At 37.5% G+C, this 27,967-nt stretch overlaps 1 protein-coding gene across 2 annotated transcripts in view; it reads right to left on the reverse strand.

Moving 5' to 3' along the window:
- Positions 1-12: 12 nt before the first annotated feature.
- The window catches only part of SMC6 (structural maintenance of chromosomes 6), a 73,016-nt gene continuing 45,061 nt past the window's right edge, over positions 13-27,967 (reverse strand). For both annotated transcript variants that reach the window (XM_069580237.1, XM_069580238.1), the window contains 11 exons: positions 27,561-27,721; positions 23,552-23,687; positions 22,567-22,647; positions 21,302-21,472; positions 13,919-14,056; positions 12,768-12,913; positions 12,381-12,506; positions 7,909-8,014; positions 6,207-6,359; positions 2,729-2,826; positions 13-1,902 (listed from right to left, as the gene is read on the reverse strand). In XM_069580237.1, coding sequence (XP_069436338.1) covers positions 1,788-1,902; positions 2,729-2,826; positions 6,207-6,359; positions 7,909-8,014; positions 12,381-12,506; positions 12,768-12,913; positions 13,919-14,056; positions 21,302-21,472; positions 22,567-22,647; positions 23,552-23,687; positions 27,561-27,721 — 1,431 coding nt within the window. In that variant the 3' untranslated portion in view covers positions 13-1,787. The remainder of the gene's footprint in view (positions 1,903-2,728; positions 2,827-6,206; positions 6,360-7,908; positions 8,015-12,380; positions 12,507-12,767; positions 12,914-13,918; positions 14,057-21,301; positions 21,473-22,566; positions 22,648-23,551; positions 23,688-27,560; positions 27,722-27,967) is intronic.

Genomic DNA, 27,967 nt, shown 5'->3' on the forward strand with positions numbered 1-27,967 from the left:
ACTGAAGCTGTGTAGCTGATAAAAGTTTATGCATTTGGTATATTCTACTTTTTTTTATTTGAAAAAGCACATGTATGTTAAAATAGTTTTGATACAAATGAATTATAAATGTAACTTTAAAAAAAATCAGACTTTGTCTTGGTAGTGGGGGGATGTTTAAAACATTCAGCATGTTTCCTCCTTCTGCAAATTCTTAAGATTACAAAAGCACAGTTTTGAACATCTCATTTACCAATTGATCTCTGCTTAGGACTAAATTCGACTCCCTCCCCTCACCCAAAACAAAATCCAAATTTTCTCAGTAACTACAGAAGTGTCGCTGCTTTTAAAATATTGCCTTCTTCTTAAAATACTTCAACTTCATAAATATTTACTGCTAGCAATAGAGGGAATTCTTGTTGCATATGCACATCTTTTTAAAAAGGTTAGCACTAATCCTAGTATCAAACATAAGAATACAAACAGGAGTTCTACTCATGTTTTCTTAAAAAAAAAAAAAAGCATTCATAAACACAATTGCTTACAACAGGCTGTTATTTTATCATTCTAAGCAGCACACTTCTTAACAACTCTAAATCAGGATGTGTCTCACAACTGACAGCTGCTCTACTCCACCCCGCCCCCAGCAGCCGGGCCATTGACTTTGGTCGCTTCTCTGCTCCAGGGGGAGCTGCCTGAGGCTGTTTCCCCAGCCCTTCTTCTCAGCCTAGTCTGCAGAGTCCCTCTGACCTGGGTCCTCTCAGCTGAGCCAGAGCTCGAGAGGCTTTGGACTGCAAACCGAGGGACTCTAAAGAAAACAAGCACACTGGAGGTCAGGGTGCACAAGTGGGTTGTAACCCGGTTTGGGGCTTCCCTGGTGGCTCAGACGGTAAAGCGTCTGCCTGCAACGCGGGAGACCCGGGTTTGATTCCTGGGTCGGGAAGATCCCCTGGAGAAGGAAATGGCAATCCACTCCAGCACTCTTGCCTGGAAAATCCCATGGACGGAGGAGCCTCATAGGCTACAGTCCATGGGGTCGCAAAGAGTCGGACACGACTGAGCAACTTCACTTCTGACACAGATTGGACATTTAGCTGGATGGCTGATGGTCAAGGACTGAGGGAAAGGCACTGTGTCAGAGTTGGCAGTGCTTTAGTGCTCCGAGAAAGTGCCTTAATAGCATCTTAAATGTGATGAAACACAGTAATTAGAACTATAGTCCAGATCTGTAGTTGCAGCTCCAGGATTAACAGTGACCTATGCAGAGGGTGTCACCAAGGTTTCTATGGTCCTATGTAGGTCTTTCCTCGTTAATATGCACAAAACAGACAATAAATCTACTGGACGCTGGTCCCTGACCACAGCCCTACCCCCTTCCATGAGAATAATGTAATATCCTGGAAAAGCAAAACTAAATATAACCAGATGCTCAAATGTTTATTTTAATTCTTACAAAATACTATAGAAATGAACCCAAACTTAACAGATATGTATATGTACATATGTACAAAATTTGAAACTTCTGAAAAAGAATCTATAAAAGTAGATGGTTAAAATAAAAAACAAAAAGATTTAAAACCAGTACTATGAAATTGGATTTTCTCAAAGTAAAATAACTGTAATTTTAAATCACTGGTTGTGGCTGTTCTTCTAGGCTTATTTACATGTTTTGTAATACATAATGTCAGATACATAAAGGAGTTTCTTTTATTTTAGAATACCTTGTTTCATTTTACTTTAAATAGTCCTGGATGTTTTTTCCCTTTACATGTCTTTCAACATGAGGACATGGCATATTAAGTCACAAATCAACTCCGGTCGTCGTCGTCTTCTTGAGATACAGGTCGGAAAGGCAATGTAGTTTGTCCTCTTTCAGGATCAGACATTCGAAGAATTCTAATCAGTTTACTTGATGGAAGTGAACTAAAAGAAGCAAAATTAATTACTCCAATTTCCAAGTAAACTTTTTCACATTAAAAAAACTGCTAATACTACCTCATGAAAATATAAGTCAAATGGCTGCTAATGGGGGAGGGGATATAAGTCTGATATCTGAAATTCTAGGAGAAATATAATTTACAAGAAGGAAATAAATTTTCATTTTCAAAATTAACTTCCTGATTAATGCCATGAGTTTTCACTTTGGAGGAAAAAGAAAATGAAGGAGATTTGTATAACATCTAATTCTCTTACTCTTCTTATCTAGCCAGGAAGGAGTCACCTGAATATTTCCTGTCATAAACTTAAATCCCCAAATGATCAAGTGACCATTTTAGAGAAAGAATATCAACTTTAAGTGACACAGAGCCTGACACCATGCAGGTACCTAATAAATGCTGATTGACAGCGAAGTAGCATTCTTTATTTAGAAAGACTTGTAAGTCACCAGAAAAAGATTTAAGATTAGGGAGACTATGAATTATTTCTTTTGTCTAAGTAAGTTACTAAAATTACTTTATATTAGTTGGTTCCTGATAACCACAGAAGAGCAGATTCAAGACAGAAATACTAAAAAGTAAATACATTCAAATAAAACCTCCTCTATTATGGAAGGAAGATAACACAAACAGTATTTTAAATATCTAATAAGGAAAAACTACCTTCAATCTCTAGAATGAGTTTAGGGGTTTATTTTTATTGGTCACTTATGCATTTGCATTAAAAAATTAAGAATATAAAGGATTTCTTCCTTTTATATATTTGACATATATATACATATACATATTCAGAGAAGAAATTTTTAAATTACCTCATGCTTTGAGGGGTAAGCAGGATAAACTGTCTGAAGCGCTGGGAATCCGCCATCTTGAGTATCATGTCCATTGCAATCCTCCGGTTAACCATATCCTAGAGAACAGAGGCAGAAGTTAGAGCTGCTGCCATGTCAATTATATTCTTGGGGAAGCAGCCTTGGATTTTACACACCCTTGGATTTTTATCTAAGGATCATCTGTTATCTTATCTACAATGTCAAGCAACTCTTATATACTGTGAAACCCAGTATCTAAATTATTAGGGAAAATAACTGAATGTATATATCTTTTAGGAATTTCTATAGTCTTTTTAAGTATAGCTCCTTGCCTCCAATATAGTTAACAATTAAAATAATCAGAAAATAGTCAAAACTAGCTGTTGCAAAGTTAATCTAATTTCTACAGTAATAGTGAGGAGAATGGTATCAAAAGTGACCAGATTCAAACTTATTAAATCTCTTAAATTTTCCCTCAATGATTAAGGTGTTTTAAAAACTCCATCCTCATCACCTTCTACAATTTGTACAATAGTAATAAGTTCGAATTTATAGACTAACTTCTCAATTGAATCTTTAAAATAAGTTAAATGGCATGTCAGTGTATAGGGAAAAAAATGCCTGTTTATATATAGTAGGTTGTGAAACTAAATGAATTAAACTTTGTGTTTACATCTTCTGAATTAAATAATAAAAAACAATAAAAATGAAAGTATCTCTCCTCTTTCGTGAAAACTCCGGAAATATGAAAACACAAGCAAATGAAACCACACGTAGCCATATAGTATGGAGGTTTAGAAACTGGACTATGGAGGGCAGGCAAGGGCCCAGCATCCTGGCTATACTGCTCAGTGACTCTTATCCTAAAAATTCTTCCATTGGGCATATCTGTAGTCTAACTTAAGGTACAAAAGTAACCAGGGCTTGCCCAAACTGAATACTGTCCTTTCAACACAATGCCTGGAGGGAAGTCTATCGTTTAATAACAAAGCTGCCAATGCACCAAGAAATATTTATTCATTTCCTTTAGACTGGTTCTCCAAACTTGGGTACATTTTTCTGAATAATTTCAACAAGGCAAAATGTCACTCCAATTAAAAACCTATAAGTTTCTGAACGAGAAATTATTCAGAATATGAAAAATAATATGCGTGATAAGACTGCATAATGGCATTCTGGCAAAAATACTGTATGGAAAGAGCAATCATCATCTATGACTTGTGAATCAGCTTTGAATCCAAATCTCAAAGGAATTTCTTAATCTTCAGCAATGCCAGCATAGAAAAAATACCCACTGACGTGGTTTGCAAATATGAATTCTTATTTGTAACTAAGCATTTTCTAAAATCCTAATTATGGACTAGGCATTAAGAGGTAGAAATATGAGTAAGACATGGTTGATAACTTAAAAAATAATTTGGTGAGTGATTCAGACATCAAAATAGGAGAATGCAACAAAATGAAAGCTAAATGAATATAATACATAATAATAAAATGTGTATAATATATTGAATGTTAAATAGTAGTAGTGTTCAGTTCTCTTTTCTCTTTTTTTTGGTGACCCCATGGACTATAATCCACGAGGCTCTTTTGCCCATGGAATTTTCCAGGCAAGAATACTGTAGTGGGGTGCCATTTCTTACTCCAGGGGATGCTCCCAACCCAGGGATCAAACCTGTCACTAGCATCTCCTGCATTGGTAGACAGATTCTCTACCACTAGCACCATGTGGGTGAACGTTATGTACTATAAAATATAAAAATATACAACTGCATGAGTTGATATAAGGTGGTGCTGAGGAAACTGAGAAGTCCCTAATCCTGTCTGCAGGGTGGTGGTATGGAGGCTACATAAAGGTGACATCCAAACCAAGTCTTGAAAGATGAGTCAGAGTGTGACATACAAGGAAGAAGGGCACAGTGTTTGGAAAATCACAAACAGCTTAGTCCAGCTGAAAAAGTAGATGGATACAGACAGTATCATAAAGGGTCTCAAAGTCACCCTACAGAATTAAACCAAAGACTTTTAAACAGGGAGTGATCACAATTAGATTCATTTTAGAAACAGAAACCTGCCAAGATGGTGAGGAGAAAGTGAGAAGGAACAGGACTGAAGTCTGGAAGTCTGGACAGGAAACGAAGACAGTGACCAAGAGCTGAGGACAGAAGAGGTGACAGAAGGAGCAGAGGCTAGGGAGAAATTATAGAAGAGGAGGAGACGGAGGTCAGACTTAATGTGTAACAAGGAAAGAAGAATCAGATAAATCACTGGTGCTGCAGTCAGGTATTGGGTTGGTAATGGCAATTTGTCAATAATCAAGGAAAGGAACTTAAGAAAAAAAAAGCTTTGAGTGGAAAACCAATTTAGTCTCAGACATGCTGAGTTTGGGATGTAGGTTGTTCACTAGATGAGGTCCCACTGGGGGCAAGAGAGATGTCAGACGACATACTTAGATTTGGTAGGAATCCAATGTAGGAGAATCCTGTGGACAGAGGAGCCTGGAGGGCTGCTGTCCATAGGGCTGCACAGAGTCAGACATGAATAACATGACTTAGCAGTAACAGCAGCAAATGTAGGTACTGGAGTGTGCGTGTGTGTGCGTGTGCGTGTGTGTGCCAGGTGGAGGAGTAGGCAGAACATGATATCCAGGGAAACTCACACCACTATAAAAAACAAAGACCTTAAACATTTAAGGGCACGTGAACTGGGGTGATGGGGACAGACTGGCACGTTGAGAAAAAAAAGGAGCGTGGAAACCTGTAAGACACAGCTTAAGAGATGGAGGCTCAGTCTGTGGTACAAATACTTCAAAGAATTAACGTTCATTTATGATCTTTGCTAAACAAGTTCTGTTGCAGTACTGCAGTCCAAACCCAGATTGCAGTGGGTTTAGTGAACAATGAAGGATGAACAGCTGAAGTGAGAGGCTTACTATGAACCTCACTGAACCACAGTGAGGCAGACCTCACTGGAGCCTCACTCTAACCCTATGAGGGAGGAAAGGCTGAGGATCTTATTTTATAGATGAAGAAACTGAGGCCTGAAGAGGATAGATACTGAGTCCACAGTCACCTGGGTAACTGGTGACAGAGGCAGGCCTCAATGTTAAGTTTTTTAACTTCAAAGTCCAATGTTCTTGCTCCTCACATTATAGAGGTTGTTCTTTTGAAAAGTGTGGCTGAACAGGAAAGGAGACAACAGTGGTGCGAAGGTCACAGCAAGGGTGGTGAACTGCTTATCATAATAAATGAGGGAAAAGAGCACAAGTCCCGGATGGGGCCCGTCAGTGTGGTGTGTTAGCAAGGGGAAGAACTGGGATTCTTTAGCTCTTCCCTACCAGTTATCACAGACAGAACTGTCAGAGCAGGATCTTTTCTGTTGAGAAGAACTAATAAACGAATAGTTTCCTTTCAAAATATACATTTCAAACCACCACTAAAAAAAGAGAAAAACTAGAGAATTTAGAAGTTAACACTACCATGTAGACATCAAACTCATCCAGGCATCTGAAAGGAGATTCAGCGATGGACCACAGAGAAAGAATGAAGCAAACCGTGGAAAAAGAACGTTCACCGCCAGATAAGGCCCGCATGTCATTGAAAGCAGCTTTGTTTCCTTCTCCAGGCTGAACCTTGAAGGAGGCAACAAAAAACAAAATGCAGAAAAAAGTCAGATTAATTTCTTTACAGAAGTGGTTGGCTACTCTTTTAAAAAGGATGAATTTATAGTAAAGATGAAGACGAGCAACAAAATCAGTCAGTGACTTGGAAATGACATCTATTCCATTTAAAATATTTTAAGTAAAAATATAAGCTGTATAACAGTGGCGTCTGTTTTACTGTGAGAAATTTAATTGAAAACATTTTCTCCCCTTAATCAGGTCTAACATACCAAAATTCCAAAAGCTTAATAAGAGTACTAATATTAGGGAAATGAAAACCGTTATTGCCTCCACCCAGTTTCATTGAGATAAAACTGACATTTAACATTGTATAACTTTGAGGTATAGGACACAACACAAACATATATATTGCAAAATAATTATCACCACAATAAGGTGAACATGTCCATCAACTCACACGGTTGCCATTTTTTTTCTTTCAGTGGCAAGAATTTTTGAGATCTATGTCTAAGCAACTTTCAAATATACATACAGTATAAGTGCTGGCATAAAAATAGACAAATAGACCAATGGAACAGAATTTGAGAGCCCTGAAATAAACCCATGCAAATACAGAAAACTAATATTTGATAAAGGAGCCAAGAATACACAGTTCAAGAACATAGAATTCAGTTCCACTGGTCTATATGTCTATTTTGGTTACTGTTTTGGCTACTATATATTTGCAACACAGCCTGAAATCAGGAAATGTGATGCTTTCAGACTGTTCTTTCTTCTCCACATTGCTTTAGCTACTATCTTATCTGGTTCCATTCAAATTTTATGACTGTTTTTTCTCTTTGTGAACAATGCCTTTGGAATTTAGACAGGGATTGCACTGAATCTATAGACAGCTTTGGATGGAAGAGACATTTTAACAATATCAGCTCTTCTGATTCATGTATAAAGGTTATCTTTCCGTTTATTTGTGTCTCTGCCAATTTCTTTCGTCAGTGTCTTACACTTTTCACTGTATAGATCTTTCACTTCTTTGGTTAATTTATTCCTAGGTATTTTATTGTTTTTGATGCTACTGTTAACCAGATTGTCTTGTTTCTTTTCGTCAAATATTTCTAAGTGCCAAGAAATATTTGTTTTTACTGTTGTTACTTGATTTCTAGTGACATCTAGTGGTTAAACTGCTTTTGAAAATAATTACAGACTTTCTATAATGTCCCACAAAATTTAACATGCTGCATGAATTTTAAAAAGGAGCCAGTGGAGTGAGAAGAGATGGTAAACATTTACCACTGAAAACAAAATTCCTTAATTATCACCATAAGAAAATAATTTGGTTGTCCACAAGGGGGAAGGGAAAGAGCTACAACAGCAGCTTTAGTCAGTAGAATTAATTTTTAACACTTTAGCAAAAACTATCTTTAACTTAAAAATAAGTTCTTTTGTTTCCTATGACAACAGATCAACCTATCATCAAACGAAATGAAGCCCCCTGCCCAGAAAAAGAAATGAAGCAGGTTATCCTTCTAATGAGTAACACGCAAAGAGTTAAGATACTTACTGATATAGTAAGGGTTTCATTCTTGTGGTCAAAATTCATTTTTCCACAATAGGCCCGCTGAGATAATAAGTTGTCAAAGTACAATTTACATCGTAAAGTCAAACACCTTGAAAAAAGACATTGGGCACATTAAAAAGATTACAACATTTTAGAGAACTGTAGATTCAGCATGAGCTTTAAACTAGCATGTAAGACCAGATGAAAATACGCCAGGGTGTTAACACTGGTGCCCATTTAAATAGGTAAAATTTTAGGCGATTTTCTCCTTGTCTTTATATTTATGTCTCCATGTTTTTATCAATTCATTTCATTTTATAATAAATAAAACATCTATAAGATGAATAAAAATGTCCCACACAGAATAAAATCCATTGTATTACAGTCAGTCCATATGAATACAAGATATCACCCTAACACAGAAGACATAAATCATGCCCTTGAGGATTAAACTTTAGCAGTATTAAGATAGTGGTAAATGGCCTATTTATTAGCTCGGCTCCTCCTAACCTTATAGTAGCAAAAATGGCGAGGGCAATCTCTCAGTCACGTATCTGCAGTACCTTACACACTGCCTCACACAACACAAACTCCACTTATTTATCAGATGGCATCCTGCTGTCAGGGAGACCTTTCCCTTCTTCCTCAATAATTTATTTATTTACACTCTTTTTAATAAGGATGCAGTCTGATTGCTATTTTATTCACTGGGTTACCATTCATTTGTTGTTACTAAGTTGTGTCCAACTTTTTGTGACCACGTGGACTGTAGCCTGCCAGGCTCCTCTGTTCATGGGACTTCCCAGGCAAGAATAGTGCAGTGGGTTGCCATTTCCTTCTCCGGGGGATCTTCCTAATCCAGGGATCAAACTCGAGTCTCCTGCCCTGGCAGGTGGATTCTTTACCATGGAGCCACCAAGGAAGCCCCACCATCTATTACTGTTCTTGTTTATTGTGGTCCTCAAATCGTCCCACAGTTTGCCACTGGGAGCCTCTTTCAAGATGCCTATGTCCTTTCATCATGACTCTACATTTTGGGGAGCACTTTCTTATGTTTCTGGCATCTATACCTTCCCTGCTCAGCTCCATATTATTAACCACTTCTCCAAGGAGCCTTGATTCCTTTTGGTGGGGAGTGTTAATTAGAAAATAAAATCTGGGCGATAGGTAACCGGCTATTTTTCCTAAAGTCTTTGTTCCTAAAGAACTTAAGGCTCCTTTCTTTAGAATAACTGTATTTTATTCTTTTCCCTCCCAATTCCCTTCCTAAACTGCATTACATTTCCACATTTGAAAATACTGATAGCTTCAGTTTTTCCTTTGTTGCCACAATAACTATTGCTAGCTGGTATTCAGAATTTTCTGTTAACTTTCCTTCTGAAATACTGATATGCATTTTTCAACTGTGTCCACTTATGGAATGTCTAAAAGATTGTCCTCATAAAGTGACAAGGTTCTCCAGTGTAAAGAGATAAACAATTTAAAAAATTTAATCATCTCTATTGTCCTCTCAAGATTAGGTAAACAATGTAAAACTTGTCAGTGGTGAAGAAACATATCAAGATAATAAATTATAAGACCAATACTTTAACAGAAAATAAAGACAAATTTTTTAGATAATAAGAAAACAAATCCTACTGTTTCTGGAAAAGATGTAGTAATAGGCTTTGGATTTATTCTTCTGCATGAAACAACTAGAAAACTGGACAAAATACATGAAACGAGTTTTCAGACTCTGGACATCAGACACTGCAGGCAATGCCAGTCAAAATGATCTCTGAAAGATGGCAAACAAACACACTGAGCCCTAGGGACGCCACAAATTACTTTTACATTAAGAGTAAAAGGCCATGAGATTAAAAGATGCTTGCTCCTTGGAAAAAAGGCTATGATAAACTTAGACAGCTTATCAAAAAGCAGAGACAGTACTTTGCCGACAAAAGTCCATATAGTCAAAGCTACGGTTTTCCAGCAGTCATGGATGGATGTGAGAGTTGAACTATGAAGGCTGAGCACCAAAGAATTGATGCTTTTGAATTGCAGTGTTGGAGAAGACTCTTCAGAGTCCTGTTGACAGCAAGGAGATCAAATCAATCAATCCTAAAGGAAATCACTCCTGAATATTCATTGGAAGCACTGAGGCTGAAGTTGAAGCTCCAATACTCTGGGCACCTGATGCAAAGAACTGATTCATTAGAAAAGACTGACCCTGATGCTGGGAACAATTGAAGGTAGGAGAAGGGGACGACAGAGGATGAGACGGTTGGATGGCATCACCGACTTGATGGACATGAGTTTGAGCAAGCTCTGCGAGATGGTGATGGACAGGGAAGCCTGGTGTGCTATAGTCCATGGGGTTGCAAAGAGCTGGACATGACAGCGACTGAACAACAGCAACAAGAGTAAAAGGGCAGTGAAAACCCAGGTGGCACCCAGAAGCCCCGTTTAGGAGTCTGACGAGGCCCAGGCCCGCCGGTTCAACAAGCAGAGTGTGGGGAAGAGAGAGCTGCACTGAGAGAGCTCTAGAGAACCACAGAGGGGCTGGGAGATCCCCAGGTTAAGCAACCTTCTTATCAGTGGCAGTGTGGGGATACTGCCCGAGGCTGGCAAGAGAAACACCCAAAAGGAGCAGAAACAACCCCCGAGGTCACTCAGAGCCAGGAATAGTTCACATTCCCACAGGCACGAGTGGAGTAAACTCACAGTGCATCAACAGAGGACTCAGAAGAGCACGGCTTCACTGGTAAGAAAAAAAATTTGTCCTTGACTGAAGACTGCTCTGGTCCTACCTAACAAAACTTAAAAGCTGCCTCAAAAGGATGAAACAAGAAACTCTTTAAGTCAAATCCTAATAACATGCATATAAAACTGAAACACACATTTCAAAAACTAACCTATTGTTTAGTTAAGGAATATAGCCAAACATGCAAAGCCTGTTTCTCATTATGGCTTTATTTGAATTTCCCCTCACTGCAGATGGTGATTGCAGCCATGCAATTAAAAGACGCTTAATCCTTGGAAGGAACGTTATGACCAACCTAGACAGCATATTAAAAAGCAGAGACATTACTTTGCCAACAAAGGTCCGTCTAGTCAAGGCTATGGTTTTTCCAGGGTCATGTATGGATGTGAGAGTTGGACTATAAAGAAAGCTGAGCGCAGAAGAATTGCTGCTTTTGAACTGTGGTGTTGGAGAAGACTCTTGAGAGTCCCTTGGACTGCAAAGGAGATCCAACCACTCCATCCTAAAGCAGATCGGTCCTGGGTGTTCACTGGAAGGACTGATGTTGAAGCTGAAACTCCAATACTTTGGCCACCTGATGCGAAGAGCTGACTCATTTGAAAAGACCCTGATGCTGGGAAAGATTGAAGGCAGGAGGAGAAGGGGACGACAGAGGGTGAGATGGTTGGATGGCATCACCGACTCAATGGACAAGAGTTTGGGTAAACTCTGGGAGTTGGTGACGGACAGGGAGGCCTGGCATGCTGTGGTTCATGGTGTCACAAAGAGTCAGACACAACTGAGCAACTGAACTGAACTGATACTAGGGAAACTTAAAATTTACAAAAATTAAAAAAATTCTATAGTCTTAAGACTATAGCTCTTGGTTGGGGATGCATGCTCAGTTGCTTCCAACTCTTCATAACCCCGTGGACTGCAGCCCACCAGGATCCCAAGTCCATGGAATTTTCCAGGTAAGAGTAAAGGAGTGGGTTGCTATTTCCTTCTCCAATAGTTCTTGGTATAAACAGAGTTAAAAAACATGCTACTGAGGGGATGCCATCGGGAAAATAGGTTAGGTGGAAAGACTAGGGCTGCCTAGGATTCAAGTATATCAAGAGCCAAGCCTACCTATCAACTGTCCTCCGGTTTATTTCTGTTGCTTGTGATTTTAGCTGGGGTTAATAGATCCCTGACAATCTGCACATTTCCGGGTATACTAATGAGATCCAGTGTCTCTGACCCTGTACTCATTTATTCAAACAATATACATCACGTTTCTACTACATTTCAGGCACCACAGTAGGCACTGGGGATATATCTATGAACAAAACAGAGATTCTGTATCCAAGGAGCTACATGGTTCTAGGAGATCAGGGTAATCAACTGAGAACCTGCCTCAACAGGGCCCATAAAGAGCCCTTAAAAAATTGTCTCTCATTAGGACATCCACTGTCTAAGACTGAAATAGTCTGTTTCAGAGCCAATAAGCTTCCAAATGACCCATTTAAGCAGAGACTGAACAGCCATCTATGAGTTATCCAGTAAGGTACATCTAATGGAGTTTAAGTTAAAAAAGCTCATTTATAAAAGTCCCTTCAAATCTAGAATTCTCTCATTAAATTATAGGGTCCCAAGCACTACTACATCTTTTCTAATTGAATCATAAAAGTTCTTCTAATTCTATTGTTTATAGGGGAGAATTGAAAACAAAGAATGCATAATATGTGGTAATATTTTTCAATGCACTTACCTTCTAAATTGTTGATATGTTTTATATCTATGGATCATTATTTCTTCCAGTAATTTAATAAACCTTTTTAAAGTCTTTACTTTGCTATCCAAATCAAGATAGCTTTCTCTTGCCTCTTGATACTGCCTATTTTATGAAAAAAAAAAAAAAAATTAAGCAAATAAATGCTATTCAATGAAACATAAAATCTCAAATATATTTAATAAGTTCTATAATAATTCCAAAGAAAAAAGTTATTTATTGTTAATATTACATGTATGAAAGACTAGTTAAGCTGTAACCATATGCCATAGAAACACTTTACCCAAACTTAAGGTTTTATATATATATCTTTTTTCTTATTAATATATATGGATAATATCATAAAGTAGAAAAGCAAGCACTTACTTCATTATTTCCTCTCGATCTCCATAACTAGCATGTTCTGCCTGTATCTTCTGTCTTAATCTATTAATTTCTTTGTCTAGAATTGAGGCAGATTTTTTTACTTCTATCCGCTCTGGACAGATTTGTCTTGCTTGTGACATTTTCTCCTAAGATAACAGACGTCTAACTTTAAAACGTCTTTGATACAACAATTCACTGTACTATTTGTACCAAAATATGCAAAGTATAATTCTGAACTTATATTTAAGAAATGTATTTTAATTACACTTAATATCAATGTTATTTTTCTAAGCTTTATACTGAGAATACAGTTTAGAGTCATCATAAATTTTCAAAAGAAAATTGCATTAGTGTACACAACTTTAACAATTTAGAGGAGCTCCATAACCTCCTAGTAAAACAAATTTCAAGTAGAAGTTATGAAGGTTTGGCACCCCAGATGCTGAGGTCAGACATAGCTTTCTGTGACTTTTAGGATGGATTCTAAATACCAAATGGTACTGAAAACATAAAGATCTTTGTGTTTGTAAAATATTTAAAACTCAAAGCACTTGCACACATAGTACTTCCATTCATGACATTGGTATATTAAATCTTAAACAAATAAGGCAATGGGTCTGAGTTGAAACCATTTTCCTAAGACATGTAAAAACAAAGCTGGAATCCATCTCTTTTAGGTTAAACCATGGTTGCCTTCAACTTACTTTTCTCTAAAAATAGGGCTTTCGCTTTCCACTGTCAACCAGGGTTATTAGTAAGGAGGAGCTGGACTGTAGCCCAACTCACTCCTGAGTTAACTCAGAGGCAGGGGAGTATTTTTCTGACATAAAGCTGCTATGCGCTTGCCAAGTTGGGCATGTAAGGAACTATTTCAGAGCACGGAGAGCCATTTTCCAAATCACTTGGAGGCATGATAAGGGGCTGTGGCAGTCCTGCTTAAAGTACTCTTCGTGTTGGTCTATGAAGTCCCCACATTTTGAGAGTCCCTAAGTCTTTCCCTCTGTTGATTCACTGAAACAGCTATTACTCCAAAGAAAACAGATATCCATCAGACAGCTTGTCTCTGTTTGGAAATATGACATTAAGGAAAATGCACTTCAATAATCATGACTAAGGTTGTAAACAAAATGTTTTAAAAAATCATGGATAACCTCTAGCTCTTTTTCTTTCATATCTAGTTCTCGTTTCTTTTTATTTAAAGTATCCAAGTGTTCTTTCTGCTTGTCTTCATAATGCCGTTTTCCTCGTTTTTGGTTATCCACTTCAGAATCAGCAAGGTTTAATTCATCCTGTTCAAATAAGACCAAAATAATCTATAAGGAAAAGATTGCTTTAAAAAACTACCAGCTTAGGTATAAACTGACAAGTAATAAAGTGGACAGAATTATGCTGCTTGAAGAGGCCAGTGTTCAGAGTTCATATCCTTCTGTGAGCATTGGAAAAATGCATCACTCAACTATTCTTATTACTCAAAATATAGCTCTAACCACAATAAAGATGCCAATGCTGAAGACACATGAGAAAGGTTAAAAAAAATAATTCATGAAATGTAAATGGAAACAAAGCAGTATTTCTAAATGTTAAACGTATCACTTCGTATATGTGATTCTGTGGTGTTCATGTATAATTAAGTTAATAGACTGAATGTCAAGTACACATTTTGATTATTTTGCCTAATAATTTTATACATGAATGATGCCCCAAACACATTTTCTTCTATTATTGGAATTCTCCCTTGTTATGGGAATCTGTCTTCTATTAGAGTATATACAATATATCGGAGAAGGCAATGGCACCCCACTCCAGTACTTTCGCCAGGAAAATCCCATAGATGGAGGAGCCTGGTAAGCCGCAGTCCATGGAGTCGCTGAGGGTCAGACGCAACTGAGCAACTTCACTTTCATTTTTCACTTTCAGGCACTGGAGAAGGAAATGGCAACCCACTCCAGTGTTCTTGCCTGGAGAATCCCAGGGACAGGGGAGTCTGGTGGGCTGCCGTCTATGGGGTCGCACACGACTGAAGTGACTTAGCAGCAGCATATAATATATAAATTTCTTTAAAGGAGGTAGAGACTGGTAAAAAGATTTTATTGGTATTTAGAGATGATATATGTACAATGCCATAAATTATGGCAGCTTTCTTAAATACTGATATATAGATTGCTTTCTTTATTATCAATTTGGATGTTTTAAAAAAACATAGATTTCCAAACTCCACCTCTGGAGATTTTATTTCAGTAGGCCGAGAATCCCTACATCTCAATTTTTTAAATGGCTCTTGATTTAAGAACCACCAAATTAAATTTTGCTGAGTTTGTCTATTTTTTGAGCCTAGTCTAGTATTCTTGCCTAGAGAATTCCATGGACAGAGGAACCTGGCGGGCTACACTCCATGGGGTCACAAAGAGTCGGACACAACTGAGCCACTAACACTGGACATATATCCTATGATGATGATGTTTACCTTCAGGAATCATAGTTATAAAGAAAAAGAAACAAAGACAAACCAAAACAACACCATCAAGGAAGACAGAAGATTTACAGATATCCCGAAAAGAAAAAGAACACGTGATGTATCTAAAAATTCCAAGTTATTTACACCTCATATAAAAAAGCAGATATAGGCTACTTCCTGACCTAAGAATACAATTTTCTACAAGGTATTCACACTGGTAAAAATAACTACCACCCAAGGTAGACACTTAATGATATACAGTTTTTATAACACAGGTCTGTTAAAAATAAAAATATTATTATATGGAGGATAGAGATAAGCTGCTCCTTTACTTTGAAGAAAATAAAAGAAAATGGGTACAATTTTCATAGTAGGAGATATTACAGTTCGAAATTGGAATGGCTTACGAAAGAGAATGGTTGACAACACTAAATTTTCTAAAGTTTATAGAAACTTTCAAAATATGTCCATGTTTGCTTTAGGGGATCAAATCAGCTTTATGGAGCCAAACGGGTCAGTTGTATCAGGATGGATCTGTGCTGGTTAATTTTCTCAGAGCAACTTTAGAAAGGGAAAAACGTGACTTATAAAACAGAATGAAAAGAACTTAAGGTTCTTTCTCTTACTGTAGCTTTTGATTTGTCCTCAAATATTTAATAAAATTACATCCTGGGTACCAATAAATTTAAAACTTTAAAAAAGGAACCAAGAGAGTATTTCCTTTCATTTCATTTTGGTGATGGTGAAACAGAGACCTAAAGATATTTAATTCACTTAAGTGACACTCACCCTGTTTTGGGGTGAGGGCTAGGATGGGTTAGATCTAGAACTAAATTTTGATGTAGCCCTATGTCTGTAGAGCTTCTAACCTTTAAGAAAGTTCAGCCTTTAAAAAAAATAGGCTGACGTTAAAAAGAATTCATTTGAATCAGTTCTGTTGAGATGGATGAAACTGGAGCCGATTATACAGAGTGAAGTAAGCCAGAAAGAAAAACACCAATACAGTATACTAACACATATATATGGAATTTAGGAAGATGGCAATGACGACCCTGTATGCAAGACAGGGAAAGAGACACAGATGTGTATAACGGACTTTTGGACTCAGAGGGAGAGGGAGAGGGTGGGATGATTTGGGAGAATGACATTCTAACATGTATACTATCATGTGAATTGAATCGCCAGTCTATGTCTGACGCAGGATGCAGCATGCTTGGGGCTGGGGCATGGGGATGACCCAGAAAGATGTTAGGGGGAGGGAGGTGGGAGGGGGGTTCATGTTTGAGAATGCATGTAAGAATTAAAGATTTTAAAATTTAAAAAATAAAAAAATAAATAAATTAAAAAAAAATAGGCTGAGATGCTAGAAGGGACAGAGTCATTGAAAAATTTTATTCTCTTTGATGTCTAAATAACAAATTTTAGTTAGCTGACAAGATTGGATAAATTACTATAGTATGTATTATAGCCACTTGCTTCCTATAATTACATCAATTATGAGGTTTTAGAAAGCTATAAAATCATTAGATCTTGGAATTTTCAAAAGCAGTCAGTCTCAATAGAAATAAACACTCATTATCTCTATCAGAAACCAAGAAGCCCTCCTACTCTAATAATGCAGACCATGATTCTTAATGTAGATCCTGCTTCCTGTACAAAAAATTTAATATGTAACTAAAGCATTAAGCTTGCAGTATAAGTTAAAACAAAAAACAAACAAAAAAAACCACTGCACATGGCCATGGCCCACACAACGACCGTCAAGTAGCCCCCTCCCAACGGCCGCAGCGGCAGTGACCATGGCGCGAAACGCCGTGCGCCACCCCGGCCCCTCGGAGGACGGTGGAGTCTGGAGAGTGAAAAGGTTGGCTTAAAGCTCAACATTCGGAAAACTAAGGTTATGGCATTTGCTCCCATCACTTCATGGGAAGCAGATGGGGAAACAGTGGAAGCAGTGTCAGACTTTATTTTTTGGGGCTCCAAAATCACTGCAGATGGTGACTGCTGGCATGAAATTAAAAGACGCTTACTCCTTGGAAGGAAAGTTATGACCAACCTAGACAGCATATTCAAAAGCAGAGACATTACTTTGCCAACAAAGTTCCATCTAATCAAGGCTATGGTTTTTCCAGAGGTCATGTATGGATGTGAGTTGGACTGTGAAGAAAGCTGAGCACCCTTGATGCCTTTGAACTGTGTTGGAGAAGACTCTTGAGAGTCCCTTGGACTGTAAGGAGATCCAACCAGTCCATTCTAAAGGAGATCAGTCCTGGGTGTTCACTGGAAGGACTGAGTAGCTAAAGCTGAAACTCCAATACTTTGGTCACCTCATGCGAAGAGCTGACTCACTGGAAAAGACCCTGATGCTGGGAGGGATTGAGGGCAGGAGAAGGGGATGACCGAGGATTAGATGGCTGGAGGGCATCACCGACTTGATGGACATGAGTTTGAGTAAACTCTGGGAGCTGGTGATGGACAGGGAGGCCTGGCGTGCTGCGATTCATGGGGTTACAGGGTCGGACATGACTGAGCGACTGAACTGAACCGATAAATCAAAATAAACTATTCAAAGTGAGAAAAATACTCCCTATGCTAAGATTTCAATGACTACATATTTGAACAGCATGTTCCACCTCTCGCCACTCCTCTGACACAAAATGAACAAATGTCCTAACAGAAAACAGATTATATCTAGAAGCTGCTAATACATCATGACAGCTTCTGAGGAATTAATTCCTCTGTTAGCCAACTCTTCTTGGTCCTGTTATTGATGGCTAGTGGGATGCGACACTGTAAGGAAAACCCTCTTGACTACTAGACGACTGTGTGCAGGTTTACTGAAGGGTTCACGTACTGGCAACCAAGGCAAAGAGCTAAGATCAAGAATTCTTACTGCTTTCTGCATGTATATTCTGCTACTGAACTTATCTGTGGACTTCCAATTCTAGGAGTTGCCTGAGCCTACAGGTCCCTAAAAGAACAGAACACAGCTTAACTTGGGATAATTCAAGGCTTCCCAGGTGGCGCAGTGGTAAACAATCTGCCTGCCAGTGTAGGAGACATGAGTTTGATTCCTGAGTGGGGATGATCCCCTGGAGGAGGAAATGGCAACCCACTCCAGTAATCTTCCCTGGAAAATTCTATGGACAGAGGAGCCTGGCGGGCTACAGTTCATGGAATAATTCAGGTGCTAATTATTTCTTTTTCTGTATTACTTTAGCATAAATTATCATTTCAATTTTAATTAATCCTTCATCAATTAAAATTTTCTTTGATCTCATCTTTGTTCTAACTTCACTTCTCTAATCCCTGAGTTTTGAATTCGGTCTCTCCCATTCTTGACAGTTTTCATACTTATTTTATTTCCTCTTATTCTATTTTCTTTTAAAAATTAATTTTGTCATCTTTATTTATCTTGGACTTTTTGTCTTTTTAATTCTAATTTCCTGTAGTAACTACTTTCTATTTGTCTTTTTCAATAGTATCCTTAATATGTTTTCCTTCCTCACAACATTAAAATTTTTTTTAATTCTTAGCTGAAATAGAAAAAAAAAAAAAACAAAAAAACACAACATCCATTACCAAGGCAGCCAGAAATCACAGCTCTATAGAAAGCAACAATATAGAGGTCAGCACAAATAGGGAAAAATTGTTTCTATTCAGTTTCTCCTCTAACTCTCTTTAATAAATCACACTTTCTAAAACTGTCAGTGGAGACAATTATAGTAAAGCACATACGTGTGCAAGTTCTTTTAAACTTTTAAAATATTTAAATACATTTTGAGTCAAAGAAGTAATTTTCCTGCAAAAAAGGGTTATATCATCAATATATCTCTTCCCTTTTAAGACATACTACTGATTCTTCTGTGTCTTATAAATAAAATCTGAAACTTTGAGAATAATTGAGCTGTTCAATTAGAAAGATAATAAGCTGCTGATAATAAACTTTATTTCCTTAATTTGGTTTCAGAAAGCATGTATCTTCAAACAAAAAAAGTCAACTGAATTCTGGCTGGAATATAATGCAGATACGTTAGTAAGTAGGAAGTGGGTAGCACTTTATTTCAAGCTGGCTTTTATATCAACTAATCTTAGAGTTCAATGCAGATACGTTAGTAAGTAGGAAGTGGGTAGCACTTTACTTCAAGCTGGCTTTTATATCAACTAATCTTAGAGTTCAAAGATTAAACTCTTTGGCAGAGATAAAATTCCCAACATCTGTTGGATCATCGAAAAAGCAAGAGAGTTCCAGAAAAACATCTACATGTATTTCTGCTTTATTGACTATGCCAAAGCCTTTGACTGTGTGGATCACCACAAACTGTGGAAAATTCTTCAAGAGACGGGAATACCAGACCACCTGACCTGCCTCCTGAGAAATCTATATGCAGGTCAAGAAGCAACAGCTAGAACTGGACATGGAATGACAGACTGGTTCCAAATTGGGAAAGGAGTATGTCAAGGCTGTATATTGTTGCCCTGCTTATTTAACTTATATGTAGAGTACATCATGAGTAATGCAGGGCTGGATGAAGCATAAGCTGGAATCAAGATTGCCGAGAGAAATATCAACAACCTTAGATATGCAGATGACACCACCCTTATGGCAGAAAGTGAAGAAATTAAAGAGCCTCTTGATGAAAGTGAAAGAGGAGAGTGAAAAGTTGGCTTAAAACCTAACATTCAGAAAACTAAAATCATGGCATCCGGTCCCATCACTTCATAGAAAATAGATGGGGAAACAATAGAAACAGACTTTATTTTGGGGGGCTCCAAAATCACTGCAGATGGTGACTGCAGTCATTGAAATGAAAAGACACTTGCTCCTTGGAAGAAAAGTTATGACCAACCTAGATGCATACTAAAAAGCAGAGACATTACTTTACCAACAAAGGTCCATCTAGTCAAAGCTATGGCTTTTCCAGTAGTCATGTATGGATGTGAGAATTGGACTACCAAGACGAATGCCGAAGAATTGATGCTTTTGAACTGTGGTGTTGGAGAAGACTCTTGAGAGTCCCTTGGACAGCAAGGAGATCCAACCAGTCCACCCTAAAGGAAATCAGCCCTGAATATTCCATTGGAAGGACTGATGCTGAAGCTGATACTCTAATACTTTGGCTACCTGATGCAAAGAACTCATTCATTGGAAAAGATCCAGATTCTGAGAAAGACTGAAGGCAGGAGAAGGGGATGACAGAGGATAAGATGGTTGGATGGCATCACTGACTTGATGGACATGAGTTTGAGTATGCTCTGGGAGTTGGTGATAGACAGGGAAGCCTGGTGTGCGGTAGTCCATGGGGTCACAGAGTCGGATACAACTGAGCAACTGAACTGAACTGAACCCTAGAGTTATTGAGGAGAGGTAGGACAAGAGAACAGATAAGCACAGAGACAGAACAAACAGATAAATATCCCTGTCTCTGATCTAAAAGAAGAAAATATCCCACAAAATAAAAAGGTAACACAAGCTGTAATCTTTTGGGGGGGAGAGGGAGAAAAATTTGGCAATTTATTTTCTGTAAAGGTGTGAGAAGAGTATTTTATTCTGATTGATCTAATGATGAAAAGTTGGTGTACATATCCCAGTTTTATACAGCTTTATTTATATTTAGTCATAAATTCTGTTAGAATATTATCTAGCAGGTGTGAAAGTGAAAGTCGCTAGGTTATGTCCGACTCTTTGCCACCCCGGCAGCCCCACGGACTATACAATCAATGGAATTCTCCAGGCCAGATTACTGGAGTAGGTAGCCTTTCCCTTCTCCAGGGGATCTTCCCAATCCAGGGATTGAACCCAGGTCTCCCACATTGCCGGAAGATTCTTTACCAGCTGAGCCACCAGGGAAGCCCAAGAATACTGGAGTGGGTAGCCAATCCCTTCTCCAACGGATCTTCCCAACCCAGAATCGAACTGGGGTTTCCTGCATTGCTGGCAGATTCTTTACCAGCTGAGTTACCAGGAAAGCCCTTCTAGCAGGTATACTGCAGACATAAAACTGAAAAATAAATAAATAAATACACACACACACACACACACACACACACACACATATATCAGAATAACAATATATACCTTAAGTGGGTCTGCTTGCTCTGAGAGCTGATTAATTTTCTGTTTAATTTCATCATACTTGTTTTCTGCTTCTACTTTCAGGCTTTTAAGATGTTCCATATTTTCTTTTTGTTGTTCCATATTTTTCTCAACCATTTTCATCTTGACTTTATTTTCTTGAGCTTCATCTTCCTGGCAACATTTACAGAGCATATAGAATTAATTCAACTACTTAAGTTATCCAACAGGAAAATATATAATTCTGGAAAAGGGGAAACTATAGGCTACAAGCAAATCAGATTAAAGACAAATACAAAGAACATTACGATATTTTCATACTCTTACTGGTAAATTAGAAAGTAGAAGAATATAGGTTAAAAAAATAGAAAAGGATTACATTTAGAAGACAAACTATTTTATTGTGCTTGAGGTCATAATCAAAGGGGATAACTTTTATTCTATTACTCACTTTTTCCTTCAAAATATAGTATATATAAATATATACCTTATGCCAGACAATGTATCAGATGCTGACTGAACAAAAATAAATAAGACATATACCTTTAAGAAATTGAGTCTATCAACAATAGGAATTAAAGCAGAAAAACACTAAGGGGAAAACCAAATTACTAATACAAACTGGAGACAAATTCTTATTGGAGTAAAGCTCCATCAGTGCAGTGACTTGATCTGTTTTGTTTACTGCTGTGTCCCTCAGCATTTAACATGATGCCTGGTACAGAGTAAATACTGATTTACTCTGAATGAATCAGGTAAATACTGAGTCATTTTAACAAGACTCTGCAATTGATTTAATTCACTAATTATCGTAACTTGGGGAGTTAAGCTGAATGTCATAAAAAGATGCCTAAGAGAACAAATATGGGGTGAATAAAAACCATTAAACTCCGAAAAAGGAAAACAGTTCAAAGAGGCCAACTGCAACTGAATAAATGATATCACTAATACTGGTACTGATTAATTATGAAAAATACTATGCTAGGTAGTTTGAACAGTTACTGTTTAGATAAACAAGCTCTGACAAAGATTTATTACATGCATAAGAAGGCAAAACCAATTACAATACATGGAAGTTATATGTACAAAATATTAAGGAATTTGAAGGCCATACACCAGGAAGTTTCTAACTTATTTGTAAATGGAGATAGCACTCATAAAAAGTAGCCTCAAAAAGTTTATTTTTAAAAATCTGAGACTAGATTCTCTTAACCTAAGTAATAGTTTTGTCTTTTACATTACATTTAAGTTGAGGAAAACAATCTTACCAAGGTTGCAATATCTACAGACTGGTGTTCTTCTATATTCTCAAGTTCCCGAATTTCAGAAATACTTTTCCTTATTTTCATCTTTTGAAAAAAAAAAAAGTATTTAGATTTTAGTAACATAAAAATGAAAAATAGAAACAAAAACCCTGGAAAGGATGTATTAATCAACAAAATTCTACTCTGCTTTATATTAGAGAAGGATTCCACAGTTAAAGACACATTAGTATTAAAAGAACCAAAGAAAATTATATATAAAGTCTGTATCAATTACCATTATTGCTAATCAACTCTCATACAAAGCAGATAGAAGTATTCCGTTTTAGCATTTAAAATGAAGACAGTATGACAGTATGACAGTGTTGCGTCCACAGAGACAGTGTTTTCTTGAAACATCCAATCTAAAGTGCTAGAATGGTTATCCCAATGGTTCTTAAAGTCCAATCCCAGTATCTCCTGGGAGTCTCAGAGACTCATTCAGAGGGTCCATTAGGTAAAAAACTATTTTCATAAAAACATTAAGGCATTATTTTTTTTAGATCACTTTTACTATTGATTTCTTCTAAGTGTACAGGAGGTTTATAACTATAATGAGCAATACTGCAACAGACTGATTATAGAAGCTGATATGACAGGTTAGGTGAATTTTATTACGCCAGATATCAGAGATTTAGAAAAGTATAAAAAATGTCAATCATTTTACTAAATCTTTTTGGCTTTGGAAACTAGCTATTTGCCAAAAAAACGTTATGTTAATACATAATGTACTTGTTATTTTTAAATTAGTTAATAAATATTCTTAAATGTTGCTTTAATTTTTAATAATAGGAATACTGATAAACCCACACAGATAAGGGCTCTTTTAAGACTGTAAAGGGGCTTGAGGCCCAAAAAATCTGAGAACTACTCACCTAACTCAGTGCATGGTAAGACCTTAAAAGTAACTAGCAAATGATTAAGCTGAGAAAATAAAATGATGTTTTCTTACCTTTAACTCTTTATAATGCAGTTGGTACCTTCTGAGAAGTTCTTCATTGCATTTAATATCCTTTTCAAGGGCAGACAGATGTTGCTGAAGATTTAATATCTGGGCTTTCTTATTTTCAATTTCATCCTCCAAGTCACTTAATAGAACAGAGGGTGAAAAAATACTTTAAATCTACTTCTGAATATTACAAATATTTAGATCTTTACAAAGAAAGCCTTACTTGTAACAGAGTTTTGCCAAACCTTATGCAGTTAAACCAGTTCTCTACTCCTAAACAAGTAATTCATAACATGGAAACATGGAGATTTCAAAAAACATCGTTTAAACTGGAATTAAATTTTACTTATTTCATTAATAAGTACTTATGATCTACCTATGAAAGGCACTGTGCACAGTGATAAGCAGAGGCAGAAAAAGAATTAAGGCATGACGAAATTAAACAAAAAGCCCAAGCGTCAGGAAATAAACGATAACACTGAAATGTGAACAGGACGCTGCACTGCATGTCCACAGCGCTATGGGAACATAAGAGCAAGTCTGGGAGAAGAGACAACTGATGTGTGTTCTCTGAAGTTTTCACCAGCTGCAGCAACTGGAGGAGAAGATGAAAAGAAATACATAAAGCGAGAAACAGACTCCCACATTTGTGGTGGTCAATAAACACTATGAATGTGTGGGGAGAGAAAGGGGAAGAGAGAAGGACAATGAAAAGAGGTGGAGGATAAGGTCAGCAGATACCAAAGCCAGAAGGGTCTCCACACCAGCAGAGGCACCTGCCTTCAGAAGTGATCTTTTTTCCTCCTCACTGACCCAAGTACCTGTTGTCCAAAAGCATGTGTCTGGTGGAAGAGAACCACCTGTGTAGTTAAGAAGAGCTTTTCTCTGATAAAAAGTGTATGTCAGATTTCACTAAGAGCATATTTTCCCACAGTTTAACATCTCTGAATTCTAAAATCATCTTCTAGTCCATGGTTCAACCAGCAATATTTTTATTTTTTACTCGTATACAGAATAACAGCATTTTAAATCTGATGTACTATTATTATAGCCATGCTACCTGGCGGAACTTTCAAAATTTAAGAAACAATCAGTAAATGTCGAATGAATGATAAACAAATTAGCAAATGAAAGAAAGAGGAGAGTACTTGTATATTTCTGGTAAAAACGGGGCCAGACACAAAATCTTTTCCAGGGCAATCTTTCATCAACGGGAATCTGCCAGTGCTGAGTTGATGGGGGCACAGAAAAGCATTCTTCATATCTTCATAGTATGAGAGGGCATTAGGGAAATCAATCATTCTGTAGTCATTTGGCAACTGCTATTAAGTGATCAATTTATGTAAATCAAAGAAATTTTAAATAGTAAATTATTTCTTTTAACAAATATTAAGGCTCATTTAACATTAAGTACTAGAAATAATAATTATTTAATGTTATTAAATATTTTAAATTGGCCCATAAATTGTATGTTAATAAAACAATGATAATGACTATTAAATTATTTTAAAATCCACATATCCTTTGACTCAGCATTTTCACTATTTAGAATTTAAGCTATGCACATACTTTCAAAAGTGTGTCAAGACACACAAGTGTGTTTTCACTGCAGCGCTGCTATAGTAAGAGAAAACTACAGACAATGTCTCTGTCCATCAACAGGAACTGGTCAAGCATATATTACAGGGCAGCTTTACATGTGCTGATATGGAACAATCTCCAAGATTTAATTGTTGCTGTTTAGTCGCTAAATCACGTTTGACTCTTTTGCGACCCCATGGACTGGAGCTCACCAGGCTCCTCTGTCAATGGGATTTCCCAGGAAAGAATTTGGAGTGGGTTGCAATTTCTGACTCCAGGGGATCTTCTTAACCTCGGGATTGAACCCGTGTCTCATGCATAGGAGGCAGATTCTTTACCACTGAGCCACCAGGGAAGCCCTGCCCAAGATATAATATTGAGACAAAAAGCAAGACATAGAAACCATATGCATACTTATACACAGCACAAATGGATGAACTTTGAAACATTATGCTAAGCGGAAGAAGCTGGACACAAATGGATGCATTTTATATAACTCATATATGCAGGTCAGGAAGCAACAGTTAGAACTGGACATGGAACAACAGACTGGTTCCAAATAGCAAAAGGAGTACGCGAAGGCTGTATACTGTCACCCTGCTTATTTAACTTCTATGCAGAGTAAATCATGAGAAACGCTGGGCTCGTAGAAGCACAAGCTGGAATCAAGATTGCCAGGGGAAATATCAATCACCTGAGATATGCAGATGACACCACCCTTATGGCAGAAAGTGAAAAGGAACTAAAAAGCCTCTTGATGAAAGTGAAAGAGGAGAGTGAAAAGGTTGGCTTGAAGCTCAACATTTAGAAAACTAAGATCATGGCACTTGGTCCCATCACTTCATAGGAAATTGATGGGGAAACAGTGACAGATTTTTTTTGGGGGGGGCTCCAAAATCACTGCAGATGGTGATTGCAGCCATGAAATTAAAAGACGCTTACTCCTTGGAAGGAAAGTTATGACCAACTTAGATAGCATATTCAAAAGCAGAGACATTACTTTGCCACCAAAGGTCTGTCTAGTCAAGGCTATGGTTTTTCCCGTGGTCATGCACGGATGTGAGAGTTGGACTGTAAGAAAGCTGAGTGCTGAAGAATTGCTGCTTTTGAGCTGTGGTGTTGGAGAAGACTCTTGAGAGTCCCTTGGACTGCAAGGAGATCCAACCAGTCCATTCTGAAGGACCTCAGCCCTGGGTGTTCTTTGGAAGGAATGATGCTAAAGCTGAAACTCCAGTACTTTGGCCACCTCATGTGAAGAGTTGACTCATTGGAAAAGACTCTGATGCTGTGAGGGATTGGGGGCAGGAGGAGAAGGGGACGACAGAGGATGAGATGGCTGGATGACATCACCGACTCAATGGACGTGAGTTTGAGTGAACTCCAGGAGTTGGTGATGGACAGGGAGGCCCGGCGTGCTGCAATTCACTGGGTTGCAAACAGTCGGACATGACTGAGCGACTGAATTGATATGAAGTATCCAGAGTAAACTAATCCATAAAGACAAATCCAAAAATAGAGTAGTGGTTGCCAGTGGCTGAGGGTGGGGAGGAATAAGGGAACAACTGCTCATGGGCAGTTTTCCTTTTGGTGTGACAAAAATGCTTGGGACTGAGATAATGGTTATGGCTGCACAAAAATCTCTCAATTGTACACTTGAATTATATCTCAACTTCAAACTGTTCTAGAAATAAATATAAGAAAGTACAAGTATATAAACCATTCTGGAAATATATGTAAGAAACTGTTAAACTATTACCATACTTTTGAAAGAGAGATGGGGGCAAAGGGCTTCACTTTTCAATGCATACATTTCTGAACTGTTTGAATTTTCTCACTATGTGCATATATTACTTTTAATTATTTTTAAAATGTCAATAGGGACTGTCAGGAAATCAGATTATGAGTTACTTTTGTTTTCCAATTTCTATTTTTCTGTATTTAAAAAACACTAGTGAATTTTTTTTTAACTTCCAAATCAGACAACTACTATACTTCTTGGTCAAAACAGATGACACAAAGTATCATAATAACATTGTATTGTCAATCAATAAAGTTCATTAATGTGAGAAACAGTTTAAAAAAATAAAAAAACAACAAAGCTCAGAGGCTTCCCTGATGGCTCAGTGGTACAGTCCACCAGCCAATGCAGGAGACACGGATTCGACACCCGATCTGGGAAGATCCACCCTGCTGTGGAGCAGCTAAGCCCATGGACCACAACTACTGAAGCCTACACGCCCTAGAGCCATGCTCTGCAACAAGAGAAGCCACTGCAGTGAGAAGCCCACACACCCTCAGCTAGAAAGGAGCTCTCTCTTGCCACAACTAGAGAAGGCCTACCTGTAGCAAAGAAGACTCAGCACAGCCAAAAAATAAATAAATCAAACAGAAAGGGTGGGAATAATGCAATAAAGCTACATTGCATACCAACCTTATTTCAGAATCCACATCTCTGCTTAGAAACTTAGGTCTTGTATATTCAGATGAATAATAACGTCCTGCAAAAACCTGATCACCATCAGCAGTAAAAGCTTCTCTACAATTCTTGGGTGGCTTTTGGGACTGCATCACTGCACGAGCTACAGAATTATTCTAAAAAATATAGAGGGAAAAATACATTTTTAATATATGCCAAAGCATTTCCACTGCATATAATTTCAAAATGTTATCTATCTCTAGTTTAAGATTCAAGTATTTTTGTTTAAACATTCAAATGAAACAATTCCATGAAGATAAATAGAATTTAAAAAACTGCTTTCAAGATTCAAAGAATTAAGCTAAGTCTTAAAAACATTGGAAACAATGTTCTATGACAAACTGACATTTTATTTTTAAATT

This window comes from Ovis canadensis, chromosome 3, assembly GCF_042477335.2.
Source record: "Ovis canadensis isolate MfBH-ARS-UI-01 breed Bighorn chromosome 3, ARS-UI_OviCan_v2, whole genome shotgun sequence".
In the NCBI taxonomy this organism is placed as follows: Eukaryota; Metazoa; Chordata; class Mammalia; order Artiodactyla; family Bovidae; genus Ovis; species Ovis canadensis.